This window comes from Nerophis lumbriciformis, linkage group LG20, assembly GCF_033978685.3.
Source record: "Nerophis lumbriciformis linkage group LG20, RoL_Nlum_v2.1, whole genome shotgun sequence".
Taxonomy (NCBI): Eukaryota; Metazoa; Chordata; class Actinopteri; order Syngnathiformes; family Syngnathidae; genus Nerophis; species Nerophis lumbriciformis.
The window spans coordinates 21,937,815-21,957,500 of NC_084567.2; the positions used below are offsets into that span (position 1 = coordinate 21,937,815).

The 19,686-nt window shown below is 38.9% G+C and overlaps 1 protein-coding gene across 1 annotated transcript in view; it reads right to left on the reverse strand.

The window, feature by feature from the left end:
- sptlc1 (serine palmitoyltransferase, long chain base subunit 1) overlaps positions 1-19,686 on the reverse strand; it is an 89,844-nt gene that overhangs the window by 53,111 nt on the left and 17,047 nt on the right. Inside the window, exons 3-10 of the mRNA XM_061980581.1 lie at positions 19,243-19,337; positions 17,222-17,315; positions 17,007-17,079; positions 14,140-14,272; positions 13,787-13,916; positions 8,357-8,446; positions 1,764-1,871; positions 369-464 (exon numbers count right to left, since the gene is read on the reverse strand). Coding sequence (XP_061836565.1) covers positions 369-464; positions 1,764-1,871; positions 8,357-8,446; positions 13,787-13,916; positions 14,140-14,272; positions 17,007-17,079; positions 17,222-17,315; positions 19,243-19,337 — 819 coding nt within the window. The remainder of the gene's footprint in view (positions 1-368; positions 465-1,763; positions 1,872-8,356; positions 8,447-13,786; positions 13,917-14,139; positions 14,273-17,006; positions 17,080-17,221; positions 17,316-19,242; positions 19,338-19,686) is intronic.

Genomic DNA, 19,686 nt, shown 5'->3' on the forward strand with positions numbered 1-19,686 from the left:
TAGACACATTTTTTAAGTATATATACATTCAGTATATATATTTTTTTATTTATTGCTGCTTTTATTTATTTATTAGATGCCTTTTACTGAATATGCACAAGCACTGTTTTAATATTATTTGACAATGCATTTTATACTGTATGTTTGTACTGTATGTGATTGTATGTCTACTTGGACGTTGGAATCTGCTATAAAGCTTGATTGATATTGTGACTTTCATTTCATTTAAAATGTTGTATTGGGTCCCAGGACTAATATGGAGTTACAAGGAAAGACTAAGCACACCTGATTGTTATTTTGATGATGATAACAGGCCCTTTACAAAAATATTGTCGATAGGCATGTTGCATGTTTTCCATTGCATTTACCTGGTGGTCAATGACGAAAGAACGTCCGCAGCAGAAGCCTCCAATGGAAGCCACAGCATTCTCCATGTTAGCACTAATCAGGTCAATGTCTTCGATCTACACAAAAAGCACATCAAAGTACTGTAATGCATAAACAACATGGACAACTTTTTGCTCGCAATGCAAGCAAAAAGGTTTTGCACTTGCAAAATCTTTTCGCTCACAAAAGAGGTGGTGGAGTGATTGTTAGTATCATCATTTCCTATAATAATCATACTTGAATAAGCTCAGCTCCCATTTTTTTTTCCACAGCTAAAACAAGTGACATAAATCAATCACCATCATGCTAACAATTTGACTTAATTTGCTAGCCAGGTTTTTATTTATCAAAATAACAATGTTGCTACAGCTTGGTTATTATACAGATTATGGAACGTAAATAAAAAGTGGTGGTTGTTATTGGATGCATTTTTATAGTGATTTAGAGGCAGCATGGATTGCTGCCATTAGCAGCATTGCTACCCACCTAGAACAAGCAGATTATTACAAACTGGAATGCAAAAAAAACAAAAAACATGTGTTCTTGTCTCTCATAAAGACTGTGAACTTAAAATTCCAAAAAAGTGCAATTAACCTTTAAGATTTAAAAAAATACCAGGGAAAATGTAGCTTTTGTGGATGCTCCCACGCTACTTGGTCACGAAATAAGTTTCAACACTGAAAAGCTATTTGATGTCGAAAATAACGATGCTACGACCAGGCTACTGAGAAACTTAGATATTAAATTAGTAGCTTGAACTAGTTGTAATGCTGCTACTGCCCAACACTGTTCATATGATACTTATCATTTTTATATGATAATTTCAGCCTCTGCTGGATACATTATTTTAAAAATCTCATAACGTAGGATAAATTCAGCCCTGCAATACATGGATATTAGCTACTCTTCAGTAAAGTGTACTAAGCACTTCTTGTGTTGTTTTGCTACTTTGGAACAGGGGTTAGTGCATTTGCCTCACAATACGAAGGTCCTGGGTTCGATCCCCGGGCTCGGGGTCTTTCTGTCTCCCCGTGACTGCGTGGGTTCCCTCCGGGTAGTCCGGCTTCCTCCCACCTCCAAAGACATGCACCTGGGGATAAGTTGATTGGCTACACTAAATTGGCCCTAGTGTGTGAATGTTGTCTGTCTATCTGTGTTGGCCCTGCGATGAGGTGGCGACTTGTCCAGGGTGTACTCCGCCTTCCGCCCGAATGCAGCTGAGATAGGCTCCAGCACCCCCCACGACCCCGAACAGGGACAAGCGGTAGAAAAAAGATGGATGGATGGATGGACATTGAAGCTAACCTAACAGTTTATTTGTTCAGAGACAGTGAGTAGCAACGAGTCACTAGTTAACTTATATTGAAAATACTCACATTTACTCCAAAGTGCTCTGTGACACCTCGGCCGTGCTCTCCTAAAACACCAAAAGACATGCTCTCCTCCAGGAAAATCCGCACCTTGTACTTGTACTTTAGCTTCACCTGGAGAAAAAAGGCAACGTCAGCAAAGTCATTCCAAAGTGAAGGCCATATTTTAAAAGGTATATTAATATTCTGTTGTGGATTTATCTATTCAGTAAATATTATCTGGGATCTTCATCTCGAATAGAAAATCCATTAGAATAGTAGGGTAGTAATAATAGTAAGTGTAGTAGTAGAAGTAATAGTAGTAGTAGTTTTAGAAGAGTCCAGTAGTAGAAAGCAGATCGCCACTACGGCTGAAAAAAAGGGACAAAAATAGTGTTAGTGCAATCAGCGATGTACACTCTAACAAGAAGAGGCAGTAGTTATGAAATCACACAAATCAGTTACATCCCCATAAGAATACAAAACATTTTCAGTGTAGTACAAAAACATAAAAAACAATTAATGACTTCAGCTCAAAAAAAATAATTCCTCTTTACACACATTGAGTGCCTCTACAAAGTTACATGGACATTTCCTTAATAGAAAACACAAAATAAGGGCCAGTCAGTAGTCAGGAGTATAAAACAGTACAAACCTCCACACAGGTACATCAGCACTGGCTAAATGTACACTTTATTTTGACATATTTCCATGTTGCTGCTTTCACTCTACATTGTTTGCTAAAGAGGGCAGCATTCTTCTGCTCAGGTGAGGGTTACACTCCAAACAAGCACACACGCCAAGAGTGGGCAAAGCAGTAATCAGAGCAAAGTGTGGCTATTTTGAAGAAACTAATCTAGAAATCTAGAAACTAGAATATAAAACATGTTTTCAGTTATTTCCCCTTTTTTTGTTAAGTATATAACTCCACATGTTCATTCATAGTTTTGATGCCTTCAGTGACAATCTACAATGTAAATAATCATGAAAATTAAGAAAACATATTGCATGAGGAGAAAGTGTGTCCAAACTTTTGGCCTGTACTGTATATGTACCTCAACTTGGTCATTTGATAAGTCTCACGCCTGCTGAAAAAGTGTGGACACCCCTGGTTTATATATATAACTTTCTCTGATGCTGCCACAGAAAGACGTGTTTTATGCCACCCCTTTATCTCATTTTGACAACCAAACGTTTAATGCTTTGCGTACATGCACGAAGGTGGGCTTTGTTGATGTTATTGACTTGTGTGGAGTGCTTATCAGGACCAGGTCATTGTCATCTCATGGCATTCAATCGATTACAACTGGACTGTTTGGTTTGTCTTAGAAGACGTTCGTCGCTCATCCGTATAGGCTTCATCAGTTCCTGCTCATAGACTTAGATTAGCCCATGTATCATTTAATCAAATGCAGTGACCAAGCAAAGAACCTTTTTGTTTATAATGAGGCTCAGCTTTGGTTTTGAGTAAATTACAAATGTTTTTAGTATTGTGATTCTTGTGCAGTAGTGTACAATTTTCACCTACCAAATTGAGAACTGATCATTTGCAGTTTGAAGTGGGAAAAGGCGACCACATAGCTGATGCAAAATGCACCTTTATAAAGTACCAGTACAATGGAAAAACAAGTTGCCTCTATATTGAAGCAATTATCATATATAGGTAAAAGCCAGTAAATTAGAATATTTTGAAAAACTTGATTTATTTCAGTAATTGCATTCAAAAGGTGTAACTTGTACATTATATTTATTCATTGCACACAGACTGATGCATTCAAATGTTTATTTCATTTAATTTTGATGATTTGAAGTGGCAACAAATGAAAATCCAAAATTCCGTGTGTCACAAAATTAGAATATTGTGTAAGGCTAATACAAAAAAGGGATTTTTAGAAATGTTGGCCAACTGAAAAGTATGAAAATGAAAAATATGAGCATGTACAATACTCAATACTTGGTTGGAGCTCCTTTTGCCTCAATTACTACGTTAATGCGGCGTGGCATGGAGTCGATGAGTTTCTGGCACTGCTCAGGTGTTATGAGAGCCCAGGTTGCTCTGATAGTGGCCTTCAACTCTTCTGCGTTTTTGGGTCTGGCATTCTGCATCTTCCTTTTCACAATACCCCACAGATTTTCTATGGGGCTAAGGTCAGGGGAGTTGGCGGGCCAATTTAGAACAGAAATACCATGGTCCGTAAACCAGGCACGGGTAGATTTTGCGCTGTGTGCAGGCGCCAAGTCCTGTTGGAACTTGAAATCTCCATCTCCATAGAGCAGGTCAGCAGCAGGAAGCATGAAGTGCTCTAAAACTTGCTGGTAGACGGCTGCGTTGACCCTGGATCTCAGGAAACAGAGTGGACCGACACCAGCAGATGACATGGCACCCCAAACCATCACTGATGGTGGAAACTTTACACTAGACTTCAGGCAACGTGGATCCTGTGCCTCTCCTGTCTTCCTCCAGACTCTGGGACCTCGATTTCCAAAGGAAATGCAAAATTTGCTTTCGTCAGAAAACATGACTTTGGACCACTCAGCAGCAGTCCAGCTGGTGTCGGTCCACTCTGTTTCCTGAGATCCAGGGTCAACGCAGCCGTCTACCAGCAAGTTTTTGAACTTAAGCGATGCACCACCAGTAGCAGTCAATACAGCAGCATACTGTAAGCCAGAGGTGGGACCAAGTCATTGCTTTGCAAGTCACAAGTAAGTCTCAAGTCTTTGCCCTCAAGTCACGAGTCAAGTCCCGAGTCAATACAGGCAAGTCCGAGTCAAGTCCAAAGTCAAGACTGGAATATCTCAAATCAAGTCCCAAGTCCTGCATTTTGAGTTTCGTGTCCTTTCAAGTCGTTTTAACCACAGACTAATGTATTTACACAGATTGTGTATGCTTTTAAAACGCTGTATTTATTTATTAAAACAAGTGGATTTGAAATTGCAGGGAAAAAGATAGTGGTGACATTGCACTTCAAAATAGCACTATTAACCAGTCATTTTAAACATGTAACTCATTCCTTTACAGAATAAACACATTTGAAAAAACAAGTGCAACTGTACTTATTTGCACAAAAGTGTTAACATTGTATTTCAATGGCATATTGCATTGTAACTAGTTCCACAGCAGTTTCTATCCTGTTCTTACCTTATCGGGACGGCGTGGCGCAGTGGAAGAATGGCCGTGCGCGACCCGAGGGTCCCTGGTTCAATCCCCACCTAGTACCAACCTCGTCATGTCCGTTGTGTCCTGAGCAAGACACTTCACCCTTGCTCCTGATGGGTGCTGGTTAGCGCCTTGCATGGCAGCTCCCTCCATCAGTGTGTGAATGTGTGTGTGAATGGGTAAAATGTGGAAGTAGTGTCAAAGCGCTTTGAGTACCTTGAAGGTAGAAAAGCGCTATACAAGTACAACCCATTTATCATTATTTATTATCTCATTGATCTCATCTCATACTGTATGTGTGTTGATGTGTGCGTACACATGAAAAACATAACAAATATATGAACATAACAAAGAACAGAGTTGTACTTTTTAGATGTCCGTACCCTATGCAATATGTACACATATTCTTAATATAGTATACATTTTAACTGACCTTTATTTGACTATGTTTGTCTTTTTGTAGGTGGCTAAAATAGGCGGTGCTGCTGACCGCCGTCTAACGTTACGTTACTTACTGTGTGTGATACATTGACTAACGTAACGTTATGTGTAGGTACCTCATGCAACCCTGCTTAAAAAAAAATCACTTGACAAAAAGTATGAATAAAGTAGCGAACTGCAGTGGACGCAACAGATTGCCGTGTTTGCAATGACGTTATAACTATAGACATCTTATAAGTAGACGCAGCATTGGTTGCTGTGACGTGAGCAATTTGGCCGCCATCTTGAAGTGGTGATGAGGAGCCGGCGAGCAGCCTAAACTGACAGTTGACAGGTAGAAAACAAAGATGCCGGGCTAGTGTTCAGCGTTTTCCTGCTCAAATGAGCGGACTGTTGAAAATAAGAATCGGGGGATTACTTTTCACAAGTAAGATTTAACATTAACGTACTATTGGTTGTATTTTATGAAAATAATATTACCACAGAGTTGAGAAGGAGCAAAGATCTTCAATATTTGTATGTGGAAATCACAAAGAAATCTTCTGGGAGAGGATGACGCCCCTACAGGGGTTTGGTTTACAAACTTTCAGCACCACCTAAAACAAAATTCACCAGCCGCCACTGATTATGATGCATTCTCATTTTAGGCAAAGTATAAGACAATACTTTAACAGTATAATTGTAACCAGGAATAAGTCTTCAAGTAACAATATTCAAATACTAACATTGTTGGGTAAAACAGAATTTGGTTTTATTCTGAATCCAGTGAAACAGATTGGTGGTTTAAGCTGATATAAAGACTTTCAGGTGTTTATATATGTTTAAGTATTTGGCAGACGCTTTTATCCAAAGCGACTTACATAAAAAAGACATATAAAACAATCACTGCAAACATTATCATTTAAGGGAAGAATGTAATAGAAAATATCAATACAAAGTGTCAAGACAGAATAAACTCTCTGCTGCTGAAGCAACAGAGATACAGTCTATAGGTCCCTAAGATATATAGAAATCTAATGTATTCATACATTGTTTATGTAGGATATACACATGTATATATAACATAATCATATTGTTTCTTCAATTTAAAAATAGCTGACCGTTTTTTTCCCCTTCTCTGGGATTATATTCCCAGTTTTGATCTCGGACGTCTGGTCACTTATAGCGTATAAGAATATTATATTACTGTTAAGCAAACTATGAATAATAAAACACGCCAAAACATGTGTCTTTTATCATAGCTACACGTATGACAAAAAAGGGGGTGAAAATCAGTGGCATTCAGTGAGGTAAGATGAATTAAATGCGCTGACAGTTTATTGCTCCTGCCAAATGAATTGCACTGAGTGGAGCGGTTCACCACTCCAAGATGGCGGCCACGCGTCTTGTCTGCGCCAGTCGGCAGTAGCGCTCGATGCTGCGTCTACTTATAAGATGTCTATGGTTATAACGTTAGCAGTGAGTTTGCAGCCTCACTGATTTAACTACACAGCAAATAAAATTCACGTTACTTAGCCAATAAACGTTATCTTACATTCAAACTTACCCTTCTTTGTGCAACTTCAAATGTCGAACGAAGTTGTAAGTTGTTGCGTCTCCGTCTGTAATATTCAAACTGCGTGATTTGCATACGGCAATTCGTTTTTTGTTGACCAAGTCGTAGTTATTATACCGGAACGAAACCAACTTTGGCATAATTGTTTCTCACTGGCACGTTGTTTGACAACTCTTGTTCATTGGTTGTCCTGCAATTTGATTGGATGAATGCTGTGTGATGAAAACAACGTAGATCTAATTTGATTGGCTATTGTACTGAGAGCACACCAGCTGACAGGAACAACACGCTGATCGACACAGACGAAGAAAATGGAAGATAAGGAGCGCTCCCAAATAACTTTTTAAGCTTTGGATTTTGGGGAAAGTGGCAAGTCATGTCAAGTCAAAAGGCTCAAGTCCAAGTGAAGTCACAAGTCATTGATGTTAAAGTCTAAGTCGAGTTGCAAGTGTCTTTACATTTTGTCAAGTCGAGTCTAAAGTCATCAAATTCATGACTCGAGTCTGACTCGAGTCCAAGTCATGTGACTCGAGTCCACACCTCTGCTGTAAGCTAGTTATGAATTATCAATGCGCCACTAAAAATAGGTCCTTAGCATTACCACTTCTAATAACACTGTCGCAAATACTTTACGAGACATAAATGGAGTATTGTTGGTGGTTTGTGAATGGTTATTTAGAGGTCTTTTGGGGCAGAATAGAGGAACCCTCATTGACCTAATTATTGTTACCTGACTTTTTTTATTTTAATTACGATTATAATGCAAAAAAAAAATTGTCTTACATAAATACTGTGAATAATAAACAGCACATCTCTTTTCCATTTTTGTGTATTTCCAGTATCTGCTGATATGGTCAGAGTGCAGGTTCGCTCCCCGCCTCTTTCCATCCAAATCGCTGCTGTTGTGTCCTTGGGCAGGACACTTCACCCTTGCCCCCAGTGCCGCTCACACTGGTGAATGAATGATGGTGCTAGTCGGAGGGGCCGTAGGCACAAACTGGCAGCCACGCTTCCGTCAGTCTACCCCAGGGCAGCTGTTGCTACGAAAGTAGCTTACCACTGCCATGTTTGAATGAATGATGGGTTCTCACTTCTCTGTGAAGCGCTTTGAGTGTCTAGAAAAACGCTATCTATAATCTAATCTATTATTATCATAATATTCAAAATGGCCGTTTGAAATTTATCTTGAGGATGTTTAGACAATATTTTCACATTCTTTGCGGATTGGAAATATAATTAAATATGGCTTAATAGATAAAATAAAACAATTCAGCATACAAAGACAATTTTTTTTTTCCATTATACTGGTACTTTAATAAGTTAGCAAAACATTGCTATACTATAATGGTTGATCCAGAAGAATCCACTTGAAGATAAGAGGCAGTTTTTAATCTTAAATTTCAGCTTTCAGACTTAATCATGAGCTCATTGACAACAACTCAAAAATGGATAAGAAGCAAGTTTTACCAATTCAGGAAGAGGGCATATGTCAGCTGTGTTGATGTACAGTCCTTCCACCACAATGAACTTGCGAGTCACTCGAGCCTTACGAGGGTTCTGTAAAGTAAACATTAATAGCAGTTATCAGATGTACATCTTACACTATGTAAAAGAGCAGTAAAGACTAGGAATCTGTCGATCAATCCGCCACCCATATGTATCACCACTGCCGATTAATGCCTTTTAATATCGATCACACACACATTGATCCTGGTTGACAGTAATTATTTTTAGTCCCCCGACTGACAAGTGGCTAGCTAATGATGTGTTTCCATACACAGTTGTTGCTCCCTTAAGTTAATAATAATCACCTCTATTTAGGGATGGGAATCAAAAATTGATTCCGAACAAGAACTTTTTTTTTTGGATTCCTTGGAATTGTTTGCCATTTGGTCTAGCGGTTCTCTTAACGGTTCTTCCGGGTGGGGATGACATCATTACGTAACGTGTGTAGCGATGTCAGATCGCAAAATGGCGCTGCCTGGTCGTAACAACCACTAACATTTTACAAGAAAAGAATGCAATAGCGCTACTTGTAATAATTATAAGGCTGCTATTTCACAAAGAGAAGGACATACGATACGAGCCATATGCTGAAAATATTTGAAGACGCGGAATGCATCAATTATAAATTAAAGTTGCGTTATTGAACCGCTCCTATCGCAGTCATGCAAACCCGTCATCTGAATACAGCCGGTATTAACTCACCACCTACAGTACCATGTTAGCGCTATTATTTGTTAAATCGTCAGTTACTTGTTAAAAGTAACTGTTAAAAGTAACACTTGTTAAAAGTGTCTTGTCCAAGGAAAAAACGGCAGTAACTAGAATAGCGGAAGCAGGATTCGTACCAGGAACCCTCAAGTTTCTTGACGGCCGCTCTAGCATCTCAGCCATGTCGCCCCCCATCGTTCTATTGCTTTCTATTATGAAAGCTTCAAATGTAACTGTGGAGGCCACTGTGTCTGCACAAAACGCTACATTAACATTATTATGAGCATGACCATTCACAAACTTTTTCCGAGGTTACTTCAGCCGATTGCTCCGTTTCACTTCAATTCACTCGCTGTACTTCTGTGGTGTTTCGGCGTGCGTTTAAAGGCCTACTGAAACCCACTACTACCGACCACGCAGTCTGATAGTTTATATATCAATGATGAAATCTTAACATTGCAACACATGCCAATACGGCCGGGTTAGCTTACTAAAGTGCAATTTTAAATTTTGCACGAAATATCCTGCTGAAAACGTCTCGGTATGATGACGCCTGCGCGTGATGTCACGGATTATAGAGGACATTTTGGGACAGCATGGTGGCCAGCTATTAAGTCGTCTGTTTTCATCGCACAATTCCACAGTATTCTGGACATCTGTGTTGGTAAATCTTTTGCAATTTGTTCACTGAACAATGGAGACAGCAAAGAAAAAAGCTGTAGGTGGGAAGCGGTGTATTGCGGCAGGTGTTGTGCCGGATAACGCACCCCCGCCGTAGAATGCACCCCCTGACTGTTGTGCCGGATAACACAGCCGGTGTTTCATTGTTTACATTCCCGAAAGATGACAGTCAAGCTTTACCATTGGCCTGTGGAGAACTGGGACAACAGAGACTCTTACCAGGAGGACTTTGAGTTGGATACGCAGACGCGGTACCGTGAGTACGCATGCAGCTGCGGCTTCCAAACATTTGATCGCTTGCCCGTACGTGCGTGCAGCTATGTGCATGTCACATACGTAACTTTGGGGACTTTGGGGAAATATATGTGCTGTATGAACTTTGGGGAGGTGAACGGTACTTCGGGCTGTGGGATTGAGTGTGTTGTGCAGGTGTTTGAGTTGTATTGGCGGGTTATATGGACGGGAGGGGGGAGGTGTTTGTTATGCGGGATTAATTTGTGGCATATTAAATATAAGCCTGGTTGTGTTGTGGCTAGTCTTGTGTTTATTTCCTGTTTTAGTCATTCCCAGCTGAATATCAGGTGCCACCCGTCTCTCACAGCATCTTCCCTATCTGAATCGCTCCCACTGCCCTCTAGTCCTTCACTCTCACTTTTCTCATCCACAAATCTTTCATCCTCGCTCAAATTAATGGGGAAATTGTCGCTTTCTCGGTCCGAATCGCTCTCGCTGCTGGTGGCCATGATTGTAAACAATGTGCAGATGTGAGGAGCTCCACAACCTGTGACGTCACGCGCATATCGTCTGCTACTTCCGGTACAGGCAAGGCTTTTTTATCAGCGACCAAAAGTTGTGAAATTTATCGTCGATGTTCTCTACTAAATCCCTTCAGCAAAAATATGGCAATATCATGAAATGATCAAGTATGACACATAGAATGGACCTGCTATCCCCGTTTAAATAAGAAAATTGCATTTCAGTAGGCCTTTAAGGCCGCACTGCTCTTACTAGATGGCAACAGGTGTGGACAATATTGGAGACAAATGACTTTGTCCCACCCAAAAACTATACCGCAGAGGAGAAAAATAGTTAATGTTGCTTTCATTTTGAAAGCACAGCACAGCGTCGTGTTACTGCATGGTCGCTTCTTCACTCACCTGCTCTGACTCTGAGTGTTAAAGACATAAAGAAACATGTGTCAGGAACGTTTCTGCAACTTGTTTAAAACTTCTTGCCGTTTGTTTTCTGGGATGGTCACTTGTCCTTTATTTAAATGCTTTGTCAGTGTTTCCAATAACAAACATTAGCTCATGTCGCTGTTATCTCATTGACTTGAACGGAACCCAATGTTAAACTCATGTTGAACTCAGGTTCAATTCGGCCCGCCAGATGAGTTTGCTAAGTGTAAAATTGAGCTGCATTTATAAACGAAAGAAACTGCTGTTCTAAATGTGTCCACTGGATGTCGCAATAGCAATTCTGTTCGGCAAGCAAATAGTTTATACCAAGGCGAGCAGGAGGTACACGGTAAAGTGGGGCTGCGACTCCTCCCCCTCAACCCAATGTAAAACAAACAGGAGTAAAATAAATAATTGTAACCCCACTTAAAATGCTGCATGACACAGCACATTGATATAGCTCTGTGAAAGTTATTGTCCTCTGTGCAAGTTTAAAGAAAGTGAACAGTGGTAATGACAAATGAGGTAAAAGAGTTTTTATTTATGCTCTATTTTGTTTTTTGTTCAATCCAAGATGGGCTGTGACTTAAAATGTAACTGCTTTGTAGATACAATGAGATTAAGTCTAAGTTCATTGTGTTCTTCATGGTGTTTTTAAACTGCACCAATTGTTCCTCAGAATTTTCAACTAACTTGACTTTTGTCAAGAGGATTATTAGTGATATTCACATTTTCAGAACGTGCTTGTTCTATTTTGGGACGAAGTAAAAAAAGAAAACAATCTGAAGTTGTCGTAGTTTTATTTTTAAGTTATTATGCGGGAATAGATTTTCCTCCATGCGGCCCCTTAACTAAAATGAGTTTGACACCCCTGCTCTAGACGTTCGCACAACACACGGCTCCGTTTGTCTCCTTGGAGTCGCACTAGCAGGACTAATAGCTAATCATCGTGCTACATAGACTCTTGAGACACTTTTCCATTGAGTGCCAACATTTCTGGCCGGTGTTCTGGCAAAAACTGCTCCCTGTTGAAATGTATGCACCCCCGATGCGCCTGCATAAATTCCAAGGAATGCTGAAATGTAATTACGCATTGACAGACTCTTTTACATGAGTTTAATCGTAACACTAAATAGCTATATTTTTGTAATTTGTCATTTATTATACATGTTTCACAAGACAAATGTATGATTAGGTCAAGCGGGGATGTCCAATTGTTGACACAGGGCCTTGAGATGTGGCTGCTTTTTTTAAAAGGCACCATAAAAAAGAATAAAAAAATGAATAATACAGCTAAAGACATCATGTAATGAGAAAAAGCTGACAAAAACTAAAATATTTGTCTTTAAATAAATAGATGTTTATCTGGCCTGTTTATTAGACTGTTTGGTTACATATGACATGATGGCGTTGTGTTCAATTTGTTCATCCAATGAATACATATGGGACTTCACTTTTTTTTTAATTTTTCCAATCGTTCACAATCATTATGAACGACCTGACGACAGATGATTTTTTTAAAATAATGCATTCTAACTCGTAAATAATGTAAATGAAAGTCTGCTTGCAGCGAAGCCAAAGGGAGGTCCTCTATTCCGCCCATAAAACCCAATAAACAGCCATCCAAAAACCGTCAACAATACTTCATTTACATTTCGTGATTTGAAAATTTACCAGGTATTAGTGATATTATTATTATAAGCGCTAACGCAGACAAACTATTTATTGCGGCGACATAATCACACTGAGCTAACTGGCTTATGTGGCTAGTTAGCTCAGTTTCTTTGCAAGGATTATGAGTAATTCTTTATCTAAATGAGAATATATGGACATTCTAGCAGTCGGCATCCTAACGACAGCAGACCTAGTACAGTAAGTGATGTTTTCTTATGTTTGTTGGCTCTCAAAGTCTGCAGTGAGTAATAATCAATGACAAAAATGTTTTATGTAATTAATGCGCCGCGTATGCTTAAAATGATCAAAATACGTAAATATTAAATGTTATTATAAATGTGCCTGTCTCTACGTTACACATATACTGTACTTACATCATGTGTATAAAACATAAATGGAGGTGTTTGAATGTTTTTAAGGGCTTTATAGGCAGAATAGAGCGGCTCCCATAGTCTTCATTGTAAGCGGACTTTAGATTAACTTTATCACATAGTTAAGAATGCGGGCCGCTCGCCTTTACGGAACCTTACAGTTTATGGAAGATGTGGCAGAGCTTCCAGCAGAGTGCTGCATTGCTGGAGAGAGGAAGCCGGTTGATTGCTACCTAGAAAGTGTGGGCACCTTTCTCATGATGCGTCCCCAAAATGCAAGTCGTCGCATGTAGGAAGAGTTGTTTGATGTTGAATGATAGAAAATGTCAGATGCGTTGCAACCTTAATGCATTCTTGCAGCTAGATGTTTTTTGCGCACGTCATGCCATGCATGTTGCAAGACAAGCGGGTGAAGTGTCCGACCATGCTGGGCGGTTTGGCCACAGTGTCGAGTGTGGTTGGATGTGAGGCTGAAGAGAGAGAGGCGAGGCATGTGGGCGTCTTCAGAGGTTAAAATGTGTGCCTGTTTGTTGTTTGTCTGTTGGTCACTCTACGGACGGGGGTGTCACTGATTTAATATTCATACATTATTTTTTTTACTAATATTTTCGCCATCGACCGGTAGGGTCCCAAAGATCAACTCGATTGCGTTTGGCGGGTTGGCGACCTCTGACCTGGAATAATGTATAATTGCGAATAATAATCTTGATTTCAATTACACGCAGGCACACACTTACACTCAAACTTTCCTTTTCTTACTGTCTCATGCATGTACTAACCTTCTGATCTTCCAACTCTTGTTCCTTTAGAAGCTTCTCCAAGTCATCCATGTCATTGTGCTTGAAGTACTTGATGAAGCTTCGAGATGCTTGAAGGCCTTTCTGGATGGAAAAGCAGGCTGCTTCATCCCTGAGTAAAAACCCAAAGACACAAAGTCAAATGCTGATACCAGAGCAAAGTGTTAAAAGTAGAGTATGTTCCATGAGAGAATGACAGCTAACTTCAAAGTGCTACCAAATAGAAAAGGTATACAGCTAGTATCAATCTAAGTCTACAGTCTACCGCTCACTGTTGCACAAATACACAATAACTACATGGTTTACAATATATTTGGCGTGGAGACATTGCTTACACAAAGATGATGTCTCCCCTCTTAGAGTAAGCAGGGATTGCACTAGCAATAGTAGCAAAGCCGTACGAGTAGATGATCGCCTCTTCAGTTTTCATGAACTCGGCTAGTCTGCTCTCCAACTCCAAGTGAACATCTGGAAAAAATGGAGGAGGTTGCTAAGATGTGAAGTTGTTTTTGCTCTTGTATTTAAAGTAGAACTGCACCTTTTCTCTGCATTCTAAATCATAAAACATCTGCTACTAAAAGGCGGCAACCAATGCAGGTAATTGGGATACTATTATTCCAACTAAAAAGCCCTCTAAAAAACCTTCAACACTGTTTCTATACATTCTGTAAGTATGTATGTAATGTAGAAACATGCACATTCATGATCATATGTAATATTTAAAGTATTTACCAAATAAAAAAATAGTGCCGTAGAGGAAAACACAACAGAGTACACAATAGCTACACGAAGCTGAGCTGTCTATGAATTACAGCCATGAACACCAATCATTGCATTCTGCCGTCAAAATCGGGTAAGCCCATGCAATAAGGTGGTCCTGGTTATAAACTTAGTGAAATCAATGTCAACAACAACATTAATAGCAGACTCTGTTAGAGCTTTGGAGTGACATCATGTTTCAATCAAGAACATAAAACGTGACTTACAATGTCCGCTCTCTTGGATTAACTGGGAATTGTCCTGCGTTCCATTTGTTGAAAGCCAAATAGTATCAAGCTGGCAGTGTGTGAATTTTCAAAGTTTACCAATTTCTCAGCTTGGTGCCAGAAACTTGTAACTAATTAGCTCAATAGCATTTTTGCGGGTATTTTTTTTTTATTGTTTATTCTATTATTTAATGTTTTATTGCTTTTATTGCTCTTATTGTCTTATGTGCAGCACTTTGTTCACCATACGTTGTTTTAATGTGCTATATAAATAAAGCTTAACTTTACTATAAGTGAGATGCACAATTAATAACCTACCATTAACATTTATTAACTCAGGCATACAGCAGCAGCAGCAGCAGCTCCTTTTTCTTCTTTATTTTATGGCGGATTGCAACCAACGTTATTAGCAGCTCAAGCTAGTTAGTAGCTTGTTGCTGGCTACTCACTAGTAGACAGAGGAGCAGTGTGAGCAAAGCAATGTGTCACAACGTCATAAAAGTAATTCCTCTGTGTTTCTCTTACAATACCAAGTTGCAATAGCTTGGTTAATATGCAGGTTACGTCATGTAAATGGAGCATTGTTGGATGTTTTCTTTTATGTTTTTAGAGTGCTTTATTGGCGGAATAGGTGAATCCTATCACAAGCATTGTTAGCCGCCTTGTACTAGCATTTTTTTACCAAAGAATGGTATGATGAATTTTCACTGAAACTAGACATGCTATGTCTCAAATGGAATACTTCACTGAGTTCGGTCCTGGGTGGTTGAATGTTGACAGTGTAATAACTGTCATTACCATCGATCACAATATTTTTTATTTACCGTATTTTTCGGACTATAAGTCGCAGTTTTTTTCATAGATTGGCCAGGCTCCAGTGCGATTTATATATGTTTTTTCCTTCTTTATTATGCATTTTCGGCAGGTGCGACTTATACTCCGGTGCGACTTATACTCCGAAAAATGCGGTACCTATATTTGGTTTTTCTTATCTCCATTTTTTATAGTGATTGCAAACACTTGACGGAGCACTATTTGAATTATTTCAAGAAAACTTAGTGTTGATCACTACTCGTGCTAGCAGTTTTTCACTAACAATGCAGGTAATGGGGATTCACCTATTTTGCCTATGGATCCCTCTGAACAAACATTAAAAAAAACGCCAACAACTCTCCATTTACAGTACATGTCGTGACCTGCTTATTAATAACTAAGTGACATTGTTATTGTAGGAGCTAACACCAAGGAACAATTGCTCATAGCGCCTCAGGCTAATGCTAGCTACTGGAGTTGTTGCTGCTGCTGCTGAATTGCCTTTGAGTTTGGGAAAATTAATGCTAGGTTATAAATCATGTATATTAGAAGTGTGTGGCTATAAGCTTTGATATTCCACACACTACCAACTAAAAATCCGGACCAACTGAAGCAGTGGATACTAACGTTCATTTCAGAGCTGCCGACATTCCTAAGAAGGCTTAGCAAGATGATCGTTTGCTATTCTGAATCTACAACGGGAAGCACAAGTCCATATAATCAGTTAACAACCCAGTGAGAGCAGGCATTGTCTGTGACTGTTTTATTATGTTCTTATTTTGTCAATGAAACGTTTAGCACTAGTGCTACATGATAACGCTACGAGAATGGCTTTGTGTTTCACATTTACAACACAAGTCACCACTCTCTCGACCCCTGCCTACTCCAACCGTTCACCCTCTCTTCTTGTCCGCTCAGCTTCTAAAACCTGTAGCTCAATTCCTTTGTATTATCATGGTCAAATGTATAAGGTTCTGGATCATCAATTGGTCTAAAGTAGTTATTGATTGCTCTCACAAGTCTGCCATTATTACTAGTAGCAAATTCCGGTAATGATTACAATTATTAAAATATTGTGAATAATACAAGTTTTCATGAATGTGCATGTTATTAAATGGCTACAGCATATATATATATATATATATATATATATATATATATATATATGTATATATATATATATATATATATATATATATAAAACATTACTAGAGGGCTTTATAGGTGAAAAATTAGAATTCCCATTACCTACATTGTTAGTGAAAACTTGCCAACACGAGGTGGCTCTCTAGAACATACAGAAAAGAGAAATACATGTATGTTCTTGTCCCACATAAAGTAAAAGAAGGGCAACCCTGCAAAAAAAAGTGCAGTTTTCCTTTAACACAAAAGGCATCCACTACCAAAAGTTCCATAGAAACCCCTTGGACCGCATGTTCCAACGCCGTATTTCTTCAGTGACGACAGTGCCTTTTGCTGAGAGAAGAAAATGATTTAGACAAAGAACATTGATAAGAACAATGATAAAATGATGAAATTAAAAAAAAGGAATGAAAAGGTATAGCACACCTCCAGTTGACAAAAATAAAAAGTGTGTGGATGTATTTGAACTACTGACCTTTACCCGCTCATTATCCAGGACACCCAGGAAGTTAAATGATGCAAAGTTAATGCACTCTTTTCCATTTATTAGCATTTTGTGGCTGGGAGGTCTAGAATTGGAAACAATTCAAAGCAGTTTTTTTTAATGGTAAAACATATATTATTAGGACCATAAATTTGATGTGTTTTAAATGAGTTGTCAAACTGCACATGTTAAAGCTTTAACAAATTAGAGTGCAGAGTGTTACGGCAAGAACACTTTACGCAGACTATACTAATATTCTCAATCTACATCTACATTCATTAATATTCTCAATCTACAGTACATCATCATAGGTTAGACAATTTGTCCAAATCCTATGAAATGACTAATGTAAAATGTTTCAAGATATAATATGTACTACATGAAGTGATTTAAGATATGCTATGCACTACATAGTGTGATTGAAGACACAATATGTAATACCGTATATAGTGATTTAAGATATGACATGTACTACATAAAGTGATTTAAGAAGTAATATGTACTACCGTATTTTTCGGACTTTAAGTCAAGGTTTTTTTTCATAGTTTGGCCGTGGGTGCGACGTATACTCCGGAGCGATTTATGTGTGAAATAATTAACAAATTATTGTAAAATATCAAATAAGATTATTTATCTCATTCGCGTGAGCGACGAAGAAAATGTCCGCAATCGTCACACACACGTCAGCAATCGTCACTCACACGCCAACCAATAAGAATTTGGCGGGGGCGGGTCATGGCAGAAGTGCATTGTGGGTTTTGGAATGCTAACTGCTATATGCTATACGCTACTGCCGGAGCTATTAAAATAGATCACAGCAACATTGGCGGTAACTTATAAAAACTGAGAAGGGCTGATCTAAAATGGCACCGAAAATGAAATCATATACTGCAGATTACAAGCTGGACATAGTGAAATATGCACCAGAAAACGGCGATCGAGCAGCAGAAAGAATGGACGCTAGCGGCGCATACCAGGAGCGACACTGAGGAGGAAGATTTCATCGGATTTGGCGATCGGGAGTGACAGCTTGTTTGGTAAACGTTTAGCATGTTCTATATGTTATAGTTATTTGAATGACTCTTCCCATGATGTGTTGCGTTAACATACCAGGCACGTTCTCAGTTGGTTATTTATGCGTCATATAATGTACACTTATTCAGCCTGTTGTTCACTATTCTTTATTTATTTTAAATTGCCTTTCAATTGTCTATTCTTGGTGTTGGATTTTATCAAATAAATTTCCCCCAAAAATGTGACTTATACCCCAGTGCGACGTATATATGTTTTTTTTCTTCTTTATTGTGCATTTTCGGCCGGTGCGACGTATACTCCGGAGCGACTTATAGTCCGAAAAATACGGTACATAAAGTGATTTGATATGTGATATGCAACACATAAAAGTGCATTATGATGTAATATATACTACAGATTTAAGATGCATACAATTATTTAAGATCAATGACAAGACACTTTGACTTTTATGCTAATAAAACCTGTTCTGCATCTTACTAAGAGCCAGCGTATTCTGTAGTGGGCATGCATAACACATGCACATTTTTCTGAAATGTGCAAAGGACAAAAGAAATGTAAAAAATAATCGTCCACTGTGGAGGACGATGGCTGTCAACAGGCTACATATATTCAAAGACAAAGCTTTGCATTATTAGTTACTAATATCAACATTTCACCTTCTTCTCGTCACAATATCCCTTTTTTCTTTATTTTTTACACTTTTGCTGCATAAATAAAACGAGCGGTGTCCCATGCTTTAGACACTAAATGTGTCTAAACACGGGGAAATGTTCTAAAAAAGACCACCAATTACACTCTCCGAGGGCTTGATTTGTTTGGTTTGGTAGGTGCACGACTGCATGTCGCTCTAAGCAAGGAGAAGTAAAACTGGCGAAGTGAAACAAAAAGTGTAAAGTGTATTCAATGATCAAAATGCAGGTTGGCAGGTGTGTAATGTAATCAATGGTTGAATGTGTGAGAACTCTATGCATGTTTACCCTGTGACAACATCGTAGGTCATGGAGGAAGACTCTGTGGAAAGAATTGGAGCGAGAGGTTCTGGCTGCCATTCCTCAATTAGATCCTCCTTTTCCTGGAGAGTACAATATCAACAGTCTTTTTCACAGAAGAACTTATGCACACACTCACACACACTTTACACTGGTTTAGACTGAGACAAACTGTATTGATCGTCAAGGGAAATTGTTTGATGCACTAGAAAAGAGGAAAAATATCAAATAAAATACATTAAACAATAGGGCTGCACTATTTATTCGACATTGAATCAAGGTTTTCATTAGTGCAAAAAATAACCGCAAGGGGCTGAGGTTTTTGTTTTATTTTTCTCTGCCCTCACTGGGATTTGAGTGACAGACATGTTCCCCAATCAGAATTGTTGAGCCTTGCGTTTGTTCGTCTCTCGCTTCAAACAGGGAGAAACA